At 37.7% G+C, this 15,842-nt stretch overlaps 1 protein-coding gene across 2 annotated transcripts in view; it reads right to left on the reverse strand.

Moving 5' to 3' along the window:
• Window positions 1-15,842, reverse strand: part of KCNT1 (potassium sodium-activated channel subfamily T member 1) — a 131,303-nt gene that overhangs the window by 6,427 nt on the left and 109,034 nt on the right. Inside the window, exons 30-31 of one of the 2 annotated variants that reach the window (XM_051980355.1) lie at window positions 12,727-12,789; window positions 5,051-5,135 (exon numbers count right to left, since the gene is read on the reverse strand). In XM_051980355.1, coding sequence (XP_051836315.1) covers window positions 5,051-5,135; window positions 12,727-12,789 — 148 coding nt within the window. The remainder of the gene's footprint in view (window positions 1-5,050; window positions 5,136-12,726; window positions 12,790-15,842) is intronic. The other variant, XM_051980356.1, reaches the window with a different exon arrangement.

Here is a 15,842-nt window from a genome sequence, read left to right on the forward strand (position 1 = left end):
ATCTTTCTTAGATGTTTATGCCATTTGCGAATATCTCCCTTTCCCATCCTTATTGATGTTACCTCCTCACCTCTAGGACACTCATACTTTTCTCATTGACTGTGGTACTTGGCTCCTAGATTTGCTGTCTCCTGAGATAATCTTCAATTATTTCAAGTTTCAAATCCTTCCCCTTTGACCTTACATTTTCTCAAGCTTTTCAGTTTCAATGACTTTTATTTTTCATTTTACTTTAGCCACTCACTGATATGGCCATATCTCATACTTGATCACTATTGAGAACTGATTTAGCTCCAAGATCTTAATCTACCCATCATTTATTAATTCCACACTGACTTATGTTTTATGTTTTCCCTCTGACAATGTAATATGGTATAAAAATGACCTTGAGTTCTCAAAACAAAAATTTTAAATCTTTATCAATGCCTTGTGTTTTCTATATGATGGTCATTTTCTGAGATTTCCCCTTTCCCAACTGAATTCTCCCCTGTAATTAAAAAAACAACAGTTAAGCAAAACTGATACATAATAAGCTTTTGATATTAATAGCCTTTGCAATACTTTGCACATGTGATCCTCTACCTCTCTTGACAATGAGTTTTTGAAGGCTACATGAAAGAAAAATTTTGTCAGGTCCTTCCAAATGGAGGTGTTTTGAGAATGGGCCCAGGTATAGACTGTGAACATATATAAAAATATCTATGTATATGTGTATGTGTATGTTTGTATATATGTATATATACGTATATGTATATGTTTGTCTATATGTACATATGTGTATGTTTGTCTATATATACATATGTATATTGTATGTTTGTATATATGTGTATGTCTGTATATATGAATAGATGTATATGAATGTTTGTATATATATGTGTGTGTATGTATGTATGTATGCACATATATAAATCTACGCGTGTTTGTCTATATGTATATACATGTATTTTGTATCTACGTATATAAGTATGTTTGTCTATATGTATATATACATATATGTGTGTATATATAAACATATACATATATATGTATGCTTGTGTGTATGTTTATATATATATATATATGTATATATGTATATAAGTGTATGTTTGTGTGTGTGTGTATGTTTATATATAGGTATATAAGCATATGTTTGTATATAGGTATCAGTGTATGTTTGTGTATATGTGTGTGTGTATGTTTGTATATATGTATATCAGTGTATGTTTGTATATATGTATATAAGTATATGTTTGTATATAGGTAAAAGTGTATGATATATGTGTATGTGTGTATATATGTGTGTTTGTCTATATGTATAGAAGTGTATGTTTGTATATATTTATAAGTATATGTTTGCATATATGTATATAAGTATGTTTGTCTATATGTATATACACGTGTATGTGTGTATATGCATGTATGTGTATGTTTATATATGTATATAAATGTTGGTATATATGTATATAAGTATGCTTGTCTATGTGTACATGTACACATATGTGTGTACACACATATGTATGTTTGTGTGTATATATGTCTGTGTATGTATGTTTGTATATATGTATATAAGTGTATGTTTGTATGTGTGTGTGTGTGTATGTTTGTATATAGGTATATAAGTGTATGTTGGTATATAGGTATCAGTGTATGTTTGTGTGTGTGTGTGTATGTATATCAGTGTATGTTTGTATATATGTATATAAGTATATGTTTGTATATATGTAAAAGTGTATGATATATATGTGTATGTGTGTATATATGTGTGTGTTTGTCTATATGTATAGAAGTGTATGTTTGTATATATTTATAAGTATATGTTTGCATATATGTATATAAGTATGTTTGTCTATATGTATGTATACGTGTATGTGTGTATATGCATGTATGTGTATGTTTATATATGTGGATGTTTGTATATATGTATATAAGTATGTCTATATGTACATATACATGTGTATATATACACAAATACACACATATATGTATGTTTGTGTGTGTATATATGTCTGTGTATGTATGTTTGTATATATGTATATAAGTGTATGTTTGTGTGTGTGTGTATGTTTGTATATAGGTATATAAGTGTATGTTTGTATATAGGTATCAGTGTATGTTTGTGTGTGTGTGTGTATGTATATGTATGTTTGTATATATGTATATCAGTGTATGTTTGTATATGTGTGTGTGTGTTTGTATATATGTATATAAGTGTATGTTTGTCTATATATAAGTGTATGTTTGTCTATATGTATATAAGTGTATGTTTGTCTATATGTATAATTGTATGTTTGTCTATATGTATATAAGTGTATGTTTGTATGTGTGTATATATATGTGTATGTGTGTGTGTATATATATGTATGTATGTTTGTTATATGTATATAAGTGTATGTTTGTATATATGTGTATAAGTGTGTGCTTGTATATATGTATGTAAGTATGTTTGTCTATATGTATATATACATATGTGTGTATGTTTGTATATATGTATGTTTGTATATATATGTATATGTTTGTATAGATGTATATAAGTATGTTTGTCTATATGTATATATTCGTGTGTGTGTGTGTGTGTGTGTATATATGTGTGTGTGTGTGTGTGTATGTTTGTATATATGTATATAAGTAAGTTTGTCTATATGCATGTATACATATGTGTGTATATGTGTATGTGTATGTTTGTGTGTGTGTGTATATATATATGTATGTGTGTGTATGTTTGTCTATATGTATATAAGTGTATGTTAGTATATATGTATATAAGTAAGTTTGTCTATATGCATGTATACATATGTGTGTATATGTGTATGTGTATGTTTGTGTGTGTGTATATATATGTATGTGTGTGTATGTTTGTCTATATGTATATATGTATATAAGTGTATGTTAGTATATATGTATATAAGTAAGTTTGTCTATATGTATGTATACATATGTGTGTGTATATGTGTACGTGTATGTTTGTGTATATATATGTGTGTGTGTGTATGTTTGTCTATATGTATATATGTATATAAGTGTATGTTTGTATATATGTATATAAGTGTATGTTTGTGTATTTATGTGTGTGTGTATGTTTGTATATATGTATATGGTATGTTTGTATATATATGTATATGTATATATTTGTATATATGTGTTTGTGTATGTTTGTATATATGTATATGGTATGTTTGTATGTGTGTGTATATATACATATATACATATATATGTATATATACACACACATACATATATATCAGTGTATGTTTGTATATATGTATATGGTATGTTAGTGTGTGTGTATATATATATATATATATATATATATATATATATATATATATATATATATTATATATATATATATATATGTTTGTATGTGTGTGTGTGTATATATATATGTATGTATGTATATTTGTATATATGTATATAAGTGTATCTTTGTATATATGTGTTTGTGTATGTTTGTATATATGTATGTGTGTGTGTATGTGTGTGTGTGTGTGTTTGTCTATATGTATAAATGTATATAAGTGTATGTTTGTATATATGTATATAAGTGTATGTTTGTGTATTTATGTGTGTGTGTATGTTTGTATATATGTATATGGTATGTTTGTATATATATGTATATGTATATATTTGTATATATGTGTTTGTGTATGTTTGTATATATGTATATGGTATGTTTGTATATATATGTATATATTTGTATATATGTGTTTGTGTATGTTTGTATATATGTATGTGTGTGTGTATGTGTGTGTGTATGTTTGTCTATATGTATAAATGTATATAAGTGTATGTTTGTATATATGTATATAAGTGTATGTTTGTGTATTTATGTGTGTGTGTATGTTTGTATATATGTATATGGTATGTTTGTATATATATGTATATATTTGTATATATGTGTTTGTGTATGTTTGTATATATGTATGTGTGTGTATGTGTGTGTGTGTATGTTTGTCTATATGTATAAATGTATATAAGTGTATGTTTGTATATATGTATATAAGTGTATGTTTGTGTATTTATGTGTGTGTGTATGTTTGTATATATGTATATGGTATGTTTGTATATATATGTATATGTATATACTTGTATATATGTGTTTGTGTATGTTTGTATATATGTATATGGTATGTTTGTATATATATGTATATATTTGTATATATGTGTTTGTGTATGTTTGTATATATGTATATGGTATGCTTGTATGTGTGTGTATGTATATATATATGTATGTATGTATATATATTTGTATATATGTATATGAGTGTATCTTTGTATATATGTGTTTGTGTATGTTTGTATATATGTATGTGTGTGTGTATGTGTGTGTGTGTGTGTGTGTGTGTGTGCATACACATATACACATGCATATAGTCCAAGAATCAGCTTATCCAAGTTTGGGGAGGGGCTCCTAGATGGCACAGTGGACGGAACACTGGGCCTGGAGTTTGAGGAACCAGAGATCCAGTCTCAGATACTAGCCATATGGCCTTGGACAAGCCACTTAACTCTGTTTGCCTCAGTCTCTTCATCTGTGAAATAAGCCAAAGAAGGAAATGGAGAACCATTCTGGTATCTTTACCAAGAAAGCCCCAAATGGGCTGGGCACAAGTGAAAATACCTAAACAACAACAGAAGTTCGGAGAAGCTCATCATTAGAAGGTTGTCACAAAGTGGGTGCTTTGGGAGCACTATCTCAATTTGTTAAATGAGGAAGGCACAGAGGGAAGCACATACAGCCTGCACCGGTGGGGTGAGTGATATCGCACATGCTGTCAATCATGAAGACTGTATCCTTACTAGCCTGAAAGTCTCTCAAAAGGCAGGGTTTGTGCCTGTATCTTAGTATTTACCACAGGGCCAAATAAGGGCTCTTGCACCTACGAGGAGCTCTGCCTGTTGATGTAATTCTGTGTCCATAATGTCACTGTAGGAACTTGTTCTGGGAACACAAATTCCTCTTCTGATTTGGGAGAATGGGTTACAACAAGACAATAGGTGACTACTGCCCTTTCCTCCTCCCTCCTCCCCCAGCCCCATCTTTCTCCTCTCAGGAGGAGTCTGTCACACTCACACAATGTCATTCAGTTCCAGCCTCGTGTCTGGTGGAGGGTTGATGAGGACATAGGACAGTGTATTCTGATGGTCATTCATCTCATCTGAAAAGGGAATAGAACCAACAGCGTCATTCTTCTGTTCTGGGAGCTGCTGCTTGGCTACGTTAGCCTTTATTTCCTTCTTTTATTTTTATAAACATGATGGCAGAGAACCTGCACAAAAGTCCTCTGAGGTCTCATCCTAATGCAAAGGTGGCCCTGTGTGCTGGAAGATTATGCCAGTGGAGTCAGTGTGCTGACTGTTTCTACAGCTCTGAGAAGGCTTCAGGTGCAGGTCTGTGCCAGCTGTTTAAGGACCAGCCTCATTATAAGTGGAAGGGCTCATCGACAGTGGGTTGAGCATCCCTTAGGGGATGGTTGTTTTTTCTTTTTCTTGGCCATAATGATACATGATAAAAAATACAAAATGGCTCAAATTGGAAGAAGAATGCATATTGCCATATTATAACAGGAGAGAGTTAGATGAGTAGCCCTTTGTATTAGTCTATGGATAATGACATGGATAAAGTAAATAGCAGGAAATGAGGCTGGATCACTTGGGAAAATATGTAGCACTTTCAATTTGTATCTTGCCATAAAAGTACAGAGTTCTAGTGATAAAATTCTCTCAGGGATGTTCTATTGCTGAAATAATAGGACATCATGCTCAGAAGAATCAAAATCTCAGGTGACCCAAAGAGCAGTGGAAAGATCCGTGGTTAAGAATGAATTGGGTGTTGCTTATTACTTGTAATGACTGTAAAATACATCATCAATGATGTGCATGATTGGAAAACAAGATGAGTTTGTCACATAGTAAGAGCCAGGGAATGGGCCAGACAGTTTGAATGTGCTCTGACATCCAGGAAATTCGAATGGTCACAGAGGAAGGTCTTCAATACATCGGATGGATCCCCTCAAAGATTTATAGAAGGACATGGACAAGAATTGCACAAGATGAGTAGGTATGGAAGGGCTGCTGTTTGCATCAGTGATGGAATATTTATATTGGCTCCATTGAAGAATGAAGCATTTATGACAGAGGGAATCTTTGGAAGTGCCATGAAGATTTCTAGGATCCTTAAATTCCATATTTGTTTCCATATATCTGTGTTCTCTTCATTCAGTCTTCCAAGTTTTAAGCTGGAGTCTGTCCTCCTTCATGGAACTTTCTCTGACTACCCTAGACCAGCACAGTTACTCTTTTCTCTGGACTTCTGTAATACTTACTATTTCTACAACTCATTAGGTACCTTACCAAATGAGATATTGATAAAGTGCTTAGTGTAATGCTTGGCACAAAATAAGTGCTTCATAAATGCTTATTCCTTTCTTCTCTCCCTACCTTGGCACAGGTGACTAATGTTAGTTCTTCCATTGTTTAGTTTTCCATATGTACAAGTTTTGTTCTCCCCCACCAGAAGTATGCTCCTCAAAGGCAAGAGGCTGTTACTTCTTTGCATCTATCTCATTACCTAGCTCAAGGTTGAGCTCAGGAAATGATTATAGAATAAATTCATTCTTGTCTGGAAGGTGAAGAGGACTGGGAGCCAATTTGTCATGAATGGAAGGGGCAAAAATTTTAAAAATCACAGCTTCTATTCCCTTCTCTCCACCTACTCTATGCCCTGTCCCCTCATCCTACCCTATTGGAACCCAGGAATCCCTTGCTGGCCACAAAGCTACTTCTCCCAGTAATGGCCCATTTAGGCAATACCTCAGAGGGCTCAGTTTCTTCCTTTTTCTATGTGACAGATGTTTGAAGGCGATGCTTACGCATATCTGAAGGCTTTTTCCGGGGTAAGCATTTGTAATCTCCCCCATTATTTATTCTGTTATTTAACACGCTTGTAAGAAAGAGTCAGTGGCAGAGCAACAGGTTAAATGCTTCAATAATTTGATCCAATTTGTGTCAATACTTTCTCCAATATGGAGTCACAGCCCATCTACAGTCTTCACATTCTGTGTGATTCTTGTCCATGCTTTCTCACAGATCCTCTAAGGAAGATTTACTCAGTGCCCTGGAGACATTTCCCTAGGTCTTCAGGGATGGCACAATAAGGTTTAATGTTATCCCTTGCTCTCACTATGTGACTAGTTCACCTCTTGTTCTTACCATAGATATCTTTGTGATGTCAAATATATGCTTCAAGTAAAGAAAAACTTTCTAACAGAACTATCTGAAAATGAAATTGGACGTGAACTCTTGCTACTATTGGAGAGAGTCCTACTGCTAATTTTTGACAGAAAAAATGCCTGGCAAAATTTGATAACAATGTAGGCACAAAGTATAGGATAACCCCTGCCCCAAGAGGCACTCATTCGCTTACCAGCTATGAGCAACCTTAGTTCTTTTACCCAAAGATCTTATATTCTTCATGTCTATAGTCAGAATCTTACCTTGCCCTTGAGAAAACAATCACATCAGCATTTACGTCAGTGGTAAAAGAAAAACTATATCCAATAAAAGAAAGAAAACAAAAAACAAACAAACAAAAAAAACAAACTTGGCCAAGTCAAATGAAATAACCAAAATTTAGATTTTCCCCTTTTAATGACGATTTTGTTTCTTCAAAATGGCAATTCAGAGGTTGAATAAAGCCTAGGATTCTCATAATGCAGCAGCTAGACAGAATGTTTCCAGATAAAAGGAAGTGATCTAGTCAGAGTTTTTACTTAATGAGTGAGCAAGATGTTCTTCCAGGACATATGGAAGAGTAGAAAGACCCAGATTCTAGTCCTAGCCAACAATATAAACTGAAGCATGTTTCCTCATCTCTCTGCATTTTCATCCTCTGCCTACCTCAGATGGCTATTGTTAGGGGTGGCTATGAAAAGGTTTTTAAAAATGTAAAACATTTTATAACTTGCAAAGTTTTATAAACATACAAAGTTGATATAATTAAAACCATGCTTGTATTTTTTTTCCTATTTCTTCCTAACCCATTGGAAAAAATTAATCTTCTCCACTGGGTCACTTATTTTAAGCCACCAATACAACCACCAATGTGGATACAACTGACCTCAAAAGCAGAACGCCTGAATTGTGGGGGAGAGAAACGTGGATGTTGCAGGTGGCTTGTGCCATCTTTCAGCTATGAGTAGAAAAGCAACCAGCTGGGGTATATATGTCAGCAGGTCATGGAGATGGAGAAACCACACCACATGGAGAAATGCATCAACATGGCTGTTCAAATACTTGAGACAATTCTGGGCAGGGTGCATCAAGTACAGGATGAATGGATGGCTGAATGGAGAGGTGAGACCAGGTGGGAGTAGGGAAGGACAGAACATCTTCCCTTTCTGCAAGGCTTATTAGTAGGAACCCTAGTATCCAGCACAGGGTGGCAGAAAAGAAGGGCATCAGACTACAAACTGCTCTCCTCCACCTAACCTGCGATGGCTTTTAAGCTTAGAAATGAAAAAAATTGGCAATCAGCATTTGGATTAGGTTCTTTTAAATAAAATTTAAAAGTGTAATTGAATTTAGTAAATCTTTGCTAAATATCTTTAGTATACCTAGCAATTTGCAAGTAAAATCTGGCAATACCCAGTAATCTTATTTCTCATCATCTTCCCTTGCACTACTTTTTCCTTTTGTCTTTTAAAAATCTCTTTTTTCAGGTCCATTTTCCAGAATGTTTTTATTTGTCTACTTGGACCCATGATCCATTAAAAGAGATAGCATAAAGGAATGACACAGACCTGTAAAAGCTCATCTCCCTATGCAGAAGAAGGCATGTTTCCTGTGGGTAAACTAAAATCAGCCCTGATTTCTGATACTTGATGACACAAGGAGTGGGGTTTTGGTGTGTTAGGAAATTGAGTGGAAATGGACTGGGAGGATCAGAACTCTGTTTTTTGTTTAATTACCTCTCTAATGATTAAGCAACATCTCATTCATAAAACTATGGTACTAAATTCACTTCCCCTTGAATATACTTTATATATTCTCAATGCCTTTGCTTATGGAAGCAGTTCTCAAAAGTTCAAGGACTCCTGGAAATTGCTAAGACTATATTAAGGGGTCCTCAAAGTTGAAACTATTTTCATAATAACATTAAAATGTACTATTCTAAGTACTTTCCCCTGTTCCATCTATCTTAATCAAACCACATATTGTAACAGAATGAATGCAAAAGCAAACAGGAGATACTCTCTTCTACTATGGCAGACACTAGAGATTTGCAAAAATGTGTAAAATAAGGCCATTCTCCTCACCATTTTTTGTTTTGATTTTCCAAAAGAGTTATTTTTCATATTAATATTTTATATTAACATGTAATGGATTGTTGTGATTTTAAATGACTTGATAACTATTTCAAAATTTGTCATTTAAAATTTCTCCCATGTACACAATAGCTCTTTGGCATCCTCAATAATTTTTAAGAGTGTAAAATCTTGAGATCAAAAAATTTGAGAACCCATTGTCTTATGGGATAATTTCCCTTTTTCTTATTCCTGTCTGAACTTAACCCATTCCTCAAAGCCCAGACCAAACTCCAGACCATTGGGCAGTCTGTCCTGAATTCTCTAATCTACTGACTCTTCCTTTCTTGAACTCCCAAAATACTATGTTTATTCCAGTCTTTGGATACAGATTACACTGATTTCTCTTTTTATGTGTATATGCCTTATTTCTAAGGACTGAACTTTGAGCTTTGAAGTCAGGGACCATATCTTATCCATTTTTGTCTTCCCCAAAAGGTCAAATGCAGTATAGAAGCATTAATAAATATTTGCTATACTCATTTTATGGTGTACTTATCTCACTCTCCTTTCCTATTAATATGTGAATGTCTCCTATGAAATCAGATTATAAGATCATTGAGAGCAGGCTCTTTATTGTATTTATCTTTTTTTATGCCTAGCGTTAGACCCAGAGCCTTGTCTACAATGGACATTTAACCAAATTTTATAAGACTGAAATATATAATTGAATCTGTTACTTGGTATTAATAATCTGTGGGATATCTCCAGTGAATTCTCTGGGGGGACAATAACAAGTACATGATACAAAATCAAGTTTCCCTCAAGGCATGACCATAATTCCTGGCTTGTCCATAAGAACATCATGGAGCTGGAGGTGAGGCTGCCCATCAGCACTGCCAGTATTCCTGCCCAGAGCCTTACAGTAAGGAAGGAAGATGGGGAAAGGGGAGCAGAGAATCAGGATGAGGGACAGAAGGACTTGCTCCATCTTAGTCATCCTCAGGGTGCAGCCAGTGGCAGGGTGGGGAGGGCTGGGGAGTGGGCACTGAGGGCTTCATGGAGAAGCCACGCTGTCCAATGGCACCATGCACCACATACAAGCATTCACCCATGCACTGTACTGCCACTGTCCTGGGGCTGCTGGGCCTGAGGACACCAGTCACACCGTTCCCAGAGCAGACTAATCGTTGAGAAGCCAGACCCAAAAGGAGGGACTCCTGGACCACGGGAATCGGGGTCCTCAAACCAAGGGCTTTCAGAAGTTGGCTTGAAAGGGAAACAGATGAACAAGCAAATCTCAGCTTTGGCCAGCACCATCCAGGAAGTAGCAGTATATTACAAAGCATGGGCCTTCCATGAGAATCATTCCTGGAACCCAATTTTCAGAGGGAGGTGAAGGGCATAAAAGAAAAAGCACACGATCGTAAGAAAATGCCAACTTTTCCCATCCACTGCGTTCTAGCCAGGGCCATAAATCTCCCATTCAATTCCCTTAAACTGTAAGAGATTAGAGTGGTCATCCTGATTTCCCCAGCTTAGAGGCCTAATATATGTCCCCAGAACCTTGCTGCCTTTCGATGAAAGGCAGCAGTTCTTAACTTGGAGTCCATGACTTTATTTTAAAAAAATATTTCAATAAATTTATTTCAATATAATTAGTTTCATTTGCAATCCTATATATTTCATTTTATGCATTAAAAAACGCTATTTTGAAAATGGGTCCATAGGTTTTACCAGATTGCCAGAAGGGTCCAGGATATATATATATTTAAAAAAAAAAGATTTAGAACCCCCCTGGTTTATAATATTTCTAATCACTACTGGGCAGTGGATTTTCCTTCAGTTCTCGGAGAAATGCTTATTCCAGCCAGCTACTTCTGGGCAAGTCTGAAGCCCAAGTCCTTTCTTCTTGGGGGGGTGAGTCAAGAATGTGGTGGTTTCCAGCAGGTCTTTGTTTTACTAACAAAAGAAGGTAATGACTGCTGGTGGAAGGGCTCTCATTGAGAAGACTCTCCCCTTGAGTAACCCCAAATAGAAGGACTAGTCCCTGAAAATGAGTAGAACTCTTTCAACTCTTGGCTCCTTCTAAATCTAATGTTGCTCTTGTTTAAGAGATGCTAGAATTAATGGAGACTTTTGATTAGAATTCCAAATTCAACATTAATGAGTTACATCTAACAAGGAAGGGTTCTTAACCTGGAATAAGTGAACGTAAAAATATTTTTTGGTAGCTGCATTTAAATATATTTGGTTTTCTTTGTAATCCTATGTATTCCATGCATTTAAAAACATTATTCTATGAAGTATATTCTCTGCTAGGTTTCACCAGACTGTCGGAGGGGTCTAGGACACCCCTCCCCCAAAAGGGAAGATCCCCAATGGAGAATAGAAAGCTCAACCAACTCAGATATGAATTTGATACATGGCACAATTCTGGAGGAGGCTGGGCTGAAATTTCCCTGCTACTAACTATGGCAAATTTGTGCAAATGAATGAATAGTAAAAAATAATACAGGATGTTGATTTTAGGTAATGATAATAATAATTTATATTGTTATGGCGCTTTTAGATAACCTTTTCTCATAACAACCTTTGATGATGGTAATATAAGTATTACCATTTTATAGATAGAAATTATCATATGGATGAAGATTATTATTTTATAATAATCAGAGAGGTATGAACAGACTCGCCCTTGTTCACTTAGCAGCTGTCAAGTGTGAGGGCTGAGACTGGAACCCAGGCTCCTAACTCCTAACTTCCGGTGTTCTTCTTTCTACCAGACTCTCACTCCCAAACCAATAATTGATACACAAATTGATAATTGATTATAAAAAGTCCACTGTGGACCTCTTTTGAGCATCATTCTTCAAAGAGACTTTGCTACATTGATTTGTCTTCCCCCGTCTGGTGTAGCAGGAGGGCACGCCCCTCACGCCGTAGGAGAATCACTGAGCGGGGCTGGAGGGTCATTAACCCCACGGACCGCAGCGCTGACGTCTGCAATGTTTTATTTTATTATTTTTTTAGAGTCATCCTTGGGAAGGGATCCCTTTAAGAGAGTGTGGCTTAGGGGAAAACCAAACGACCCTGGAACGAGAGTCAGAACATCGGGATTCCAGCTCTGGCTTTGAACTAGCTGTGAGATCCTGAGCAAGTCGCTTTTCTCGCTAGTTCCCTTAACTGTCAGACATGGATAGCAGTCCCTGCCTTTCGGGGCTCTGAGCAGCATCCGCCTCGGTCTTTCCTCGAATAACAAGGTTTCCTTTCAGGGGGCCCTGAGCTCGGGGTCCCAGGAGCCTCCGCCTCGCCTGCGGCAGCCCGACCCCAGCGGGGGGAGGGGCGGCTGGGGAGGCGCGGGTCAGTGGAGGGAGCTGGCATGTTCCTATCATGCTTGTGTGCTCTGAGTCAGGCTCGACTCCGGGCGGGGGGGCAGAATTACCTTGCAAATATCCAAGGTTTACACGATTCATCACATCACTGGCTGTTAAATTTGCTACATCCTCTACAGAACACACAGAAAGAGGTACAGACATAAACAGAGAGAGAGAGAGAGAGATCAGCAAGCGGCGATTGGGCGAGAATCGGAGAGGGAGGCTCCGCAGCTCGGGCCAGCGCAGAGAGGGCGGAGGGAGAGGGAAAAGGGACAGGAAGGAAGGAGGGACCGGCGCGCTCGCCCACGATGCTGCCCCAGCGGCCCGAGAACGAGGACGCGGCTGGGAGAGGAGAGCCCCTGAGCAAAAGATTCCAGCCGCGCTAACACGCTGGCTGCAAGGAGGGCGTCCCGGCACTTCTCGAACTTTCCTAAAGTCCTGTATCATTCAAGACCTCCGGGCTCGGGGCGGCTTGCACTGGGACGGGACCCAATGGGGCGCCCGGGCTGCGGAGCTGGCCTGTGGTGACCAAGGTCCCAGCCAGTGCTCCCTCGGGCTTTCTCCTGTCCCTCATTACATTTCACCCCCAGGTCTCTTGGGAAAAGATCCGGTGAACTAATTCACACTAAATGTATGAGTGACTGACAATAGCTCAATCGCATTACCTTTTTCCAGAGGCAGCATTTAACGGTAGAAGTATCTTAAATACTGGGGGCACTGTTGTGCAAAGGTTAAAGGGCTGGAGTTGGAGTCAGGCTGATCTTGGATTCAAGTGCTGCTTCTGACTCTTAACTAGCTGCATGACCATGGGCTTGATTTACTCTTTCTAGGCCTTAGTTTGCTCATGTGTAAAATGGGTTGGAGTAGATGGCCTTTGAGGTATGCGTTGGGTTTAGTTTATTTTTTTTTATTTTGAGGAGATATTGAGGGGTGTTGGCTCTGAGAATATGAGTTCCATGAACATGCATGGGGGGTGGGGAGAGAGAGAGAGAGAGAGAGAGAGAGAGAGAGAGAGAGGAGGGAGGAAGGGAGGGGGGAGGGGAAGAGGGTGGGAGGAAAGGAGTCAGGAAGACCACCGTTCCAAGTTGTCCTCAGATACTAGCTGTGTGACCCTGTAAAATGGGGATAATAACATCTCCCTCCCAGGGTTATTGTGAGGATCCAATGAGATATTTGTAAAGTGCTTAGCACAGTGCCTGGTGCACAGTAGAAATTTAATAATTCCTTATTCCCTTCCCCTTCCTTTTTCTTTTTCTACCCCTCATAATACCTATGTAGAGAGAGGGGAGGAAAGGAGGGAGGGAAGGAGGAAAAGAAGAAGGGAAGGAGGGAGAGAGATTATAATTTAGGAGTGGGGAAAAGGTTCTGGCTTTGTGGGTTAGATTCTTTCTTCCTCCTCTACAACTTTCCCATCCTCACTCAAAGGTGACTAAGATTTGTTTTTCAACCTTCTTACTTTGAATTGGCTTTGGAGGTAGCAATGATTTCAGTATTCAGTATTCATAGTATGTCCTGTAATACAGTATCAGAGGATGGGGACTCATATTTAATGACCACACATGCACACACACACACACACACACACACACATACACACACACTCACACATTCGCAAAGTGACCATTTTCATTATTTGCCATTGGTAGAAGAGGAAACAGAAAAGTAATTAAACCATAATATCATTTCTAGTTACCTTTGAAAGACAGCATAGTGCAGAGGAAAGAGTGGATTAGCAATCAGAGGATTTAGATTCAAATCCTGTCTATTCTATCTACTACAGAAGCAGCTAATGTTACTACAATGAAGAGAATGTTCAGTTGGGAGAGGGGAAGATCTAAGTTCCAAGTTGTCCTCAGATACTAGCTATGTGACCCTGTATAATGGGAATAATAATATCTCCCTCCCAGAGTTGTTATGAGGATCAAATGAGATAGTATTTGTAAAGTGCTTAGCACAGTGCCTGGTACACAGTTGAAATTTAATAAATGCTTATTCCCTTCCCCTCCCTTTCTCTTTTTCTACCCCTCACAATACCTATGTGACCTATGACAAATCACCTCATGTCACAGTTTTCTCATTTATAAAATCAGGTCTTTTAAATTTATATTCTCCATAATCTCTTCCATTTCTACATCCTAAGGTCTTATAGTCCCATAAATGGGTCTTTGTATTTTAATGTGTGCATGTATGATACTTGGGAGAAACCAAACCATTTAAAATAAATGTTGAAGCCATACTGTGAAAACCTGCCTTGAAAAAAGCTAGAAAGCAGTCTTCTTTTCTCATTCTAACCATCTGGATCTTACTCATCCCTCCTCCTTATTTCATGAGTCAGACATCACCTCTAGGGTAGTGGAGTGAGTTCTAGGCTTGAAGTCATAAAGACCTGAGTTCAAATTTGATCTCAGACATTCACCACCTTGTAGGACTCTGGGGACAGGTCACTTACTTTCTCTTTGTCTCAATTTCCCTATCTTTAAAATGGGGATAATAGAAACATCTGCCTTGCAGGGTTGTTTCAAGGATCAAATAAGATATTATTTGTGGAGTAATTAGCTCAGTACCTGGCTCATAGTAGATGCTAAATGAATATTAGCTATTACTACATGATGGTCAGCAGAGCTAATCTTGGCCTTTCTCTTTCTATACTTGTTACTGCACGGTCCCTGAGTTGGGGCTAGCAAACGTTCTGGCTTTTAAAGTGTCTCGTTGGATCTCGAGTCCACATGGGCTAAGAGGAAGTGGCGTCCTGCCACATACTTGCTAGTAGAATTATGCTCATCATGAGGAACTGACCATGAGGTTTTCTGAGGATAATGCAGAGACAACTATGGTTTTTTAAAACCAAAAAGCCACACCACAGAAAAAGGGAGAGAGAGAAGAGCCGGAGGAGCGCATGCTTCTGCTACCCCACTCCCACTTCTGAGAGGAGGGCTCCTGCCCCTGAGAATCTTGGTTAAAGGCTACAGAGACGAAGATCAGACACACACACGCTTGAAACGAAAGGCAGGAGCTGGCCCTTGAGGTGCGCTCCGGCCCTTCAGATTGCCAACCTGATCCCACCCAGCCTAGTGGAGCTCATCTCCCCCTTTTCCCCAGCTCACACCCTTCACTTTGGTCTCTGCTTTGTCCCCACATCACAGTTCCGCGCTCTCTGGGAGAGAGCAGAGGGTGATGTCGGACC

The sequence above is a fragment of the Antechinus flavipes genome, chromosome 2, assembly GCF_016432865.1.
Source record: "Antechinus flavipes isolate AdamAnt ecotype Samford, QLD, Australia chromosome 2, AdamAnt_v2, whole genome shotgun sequence".
Lineage (NCBI taxonomy): Eukaryota > Metazoa > Chordata > Mammalia > Dasyuromorphia > Dasyuridae > Antechinus > Antechinus flavipes.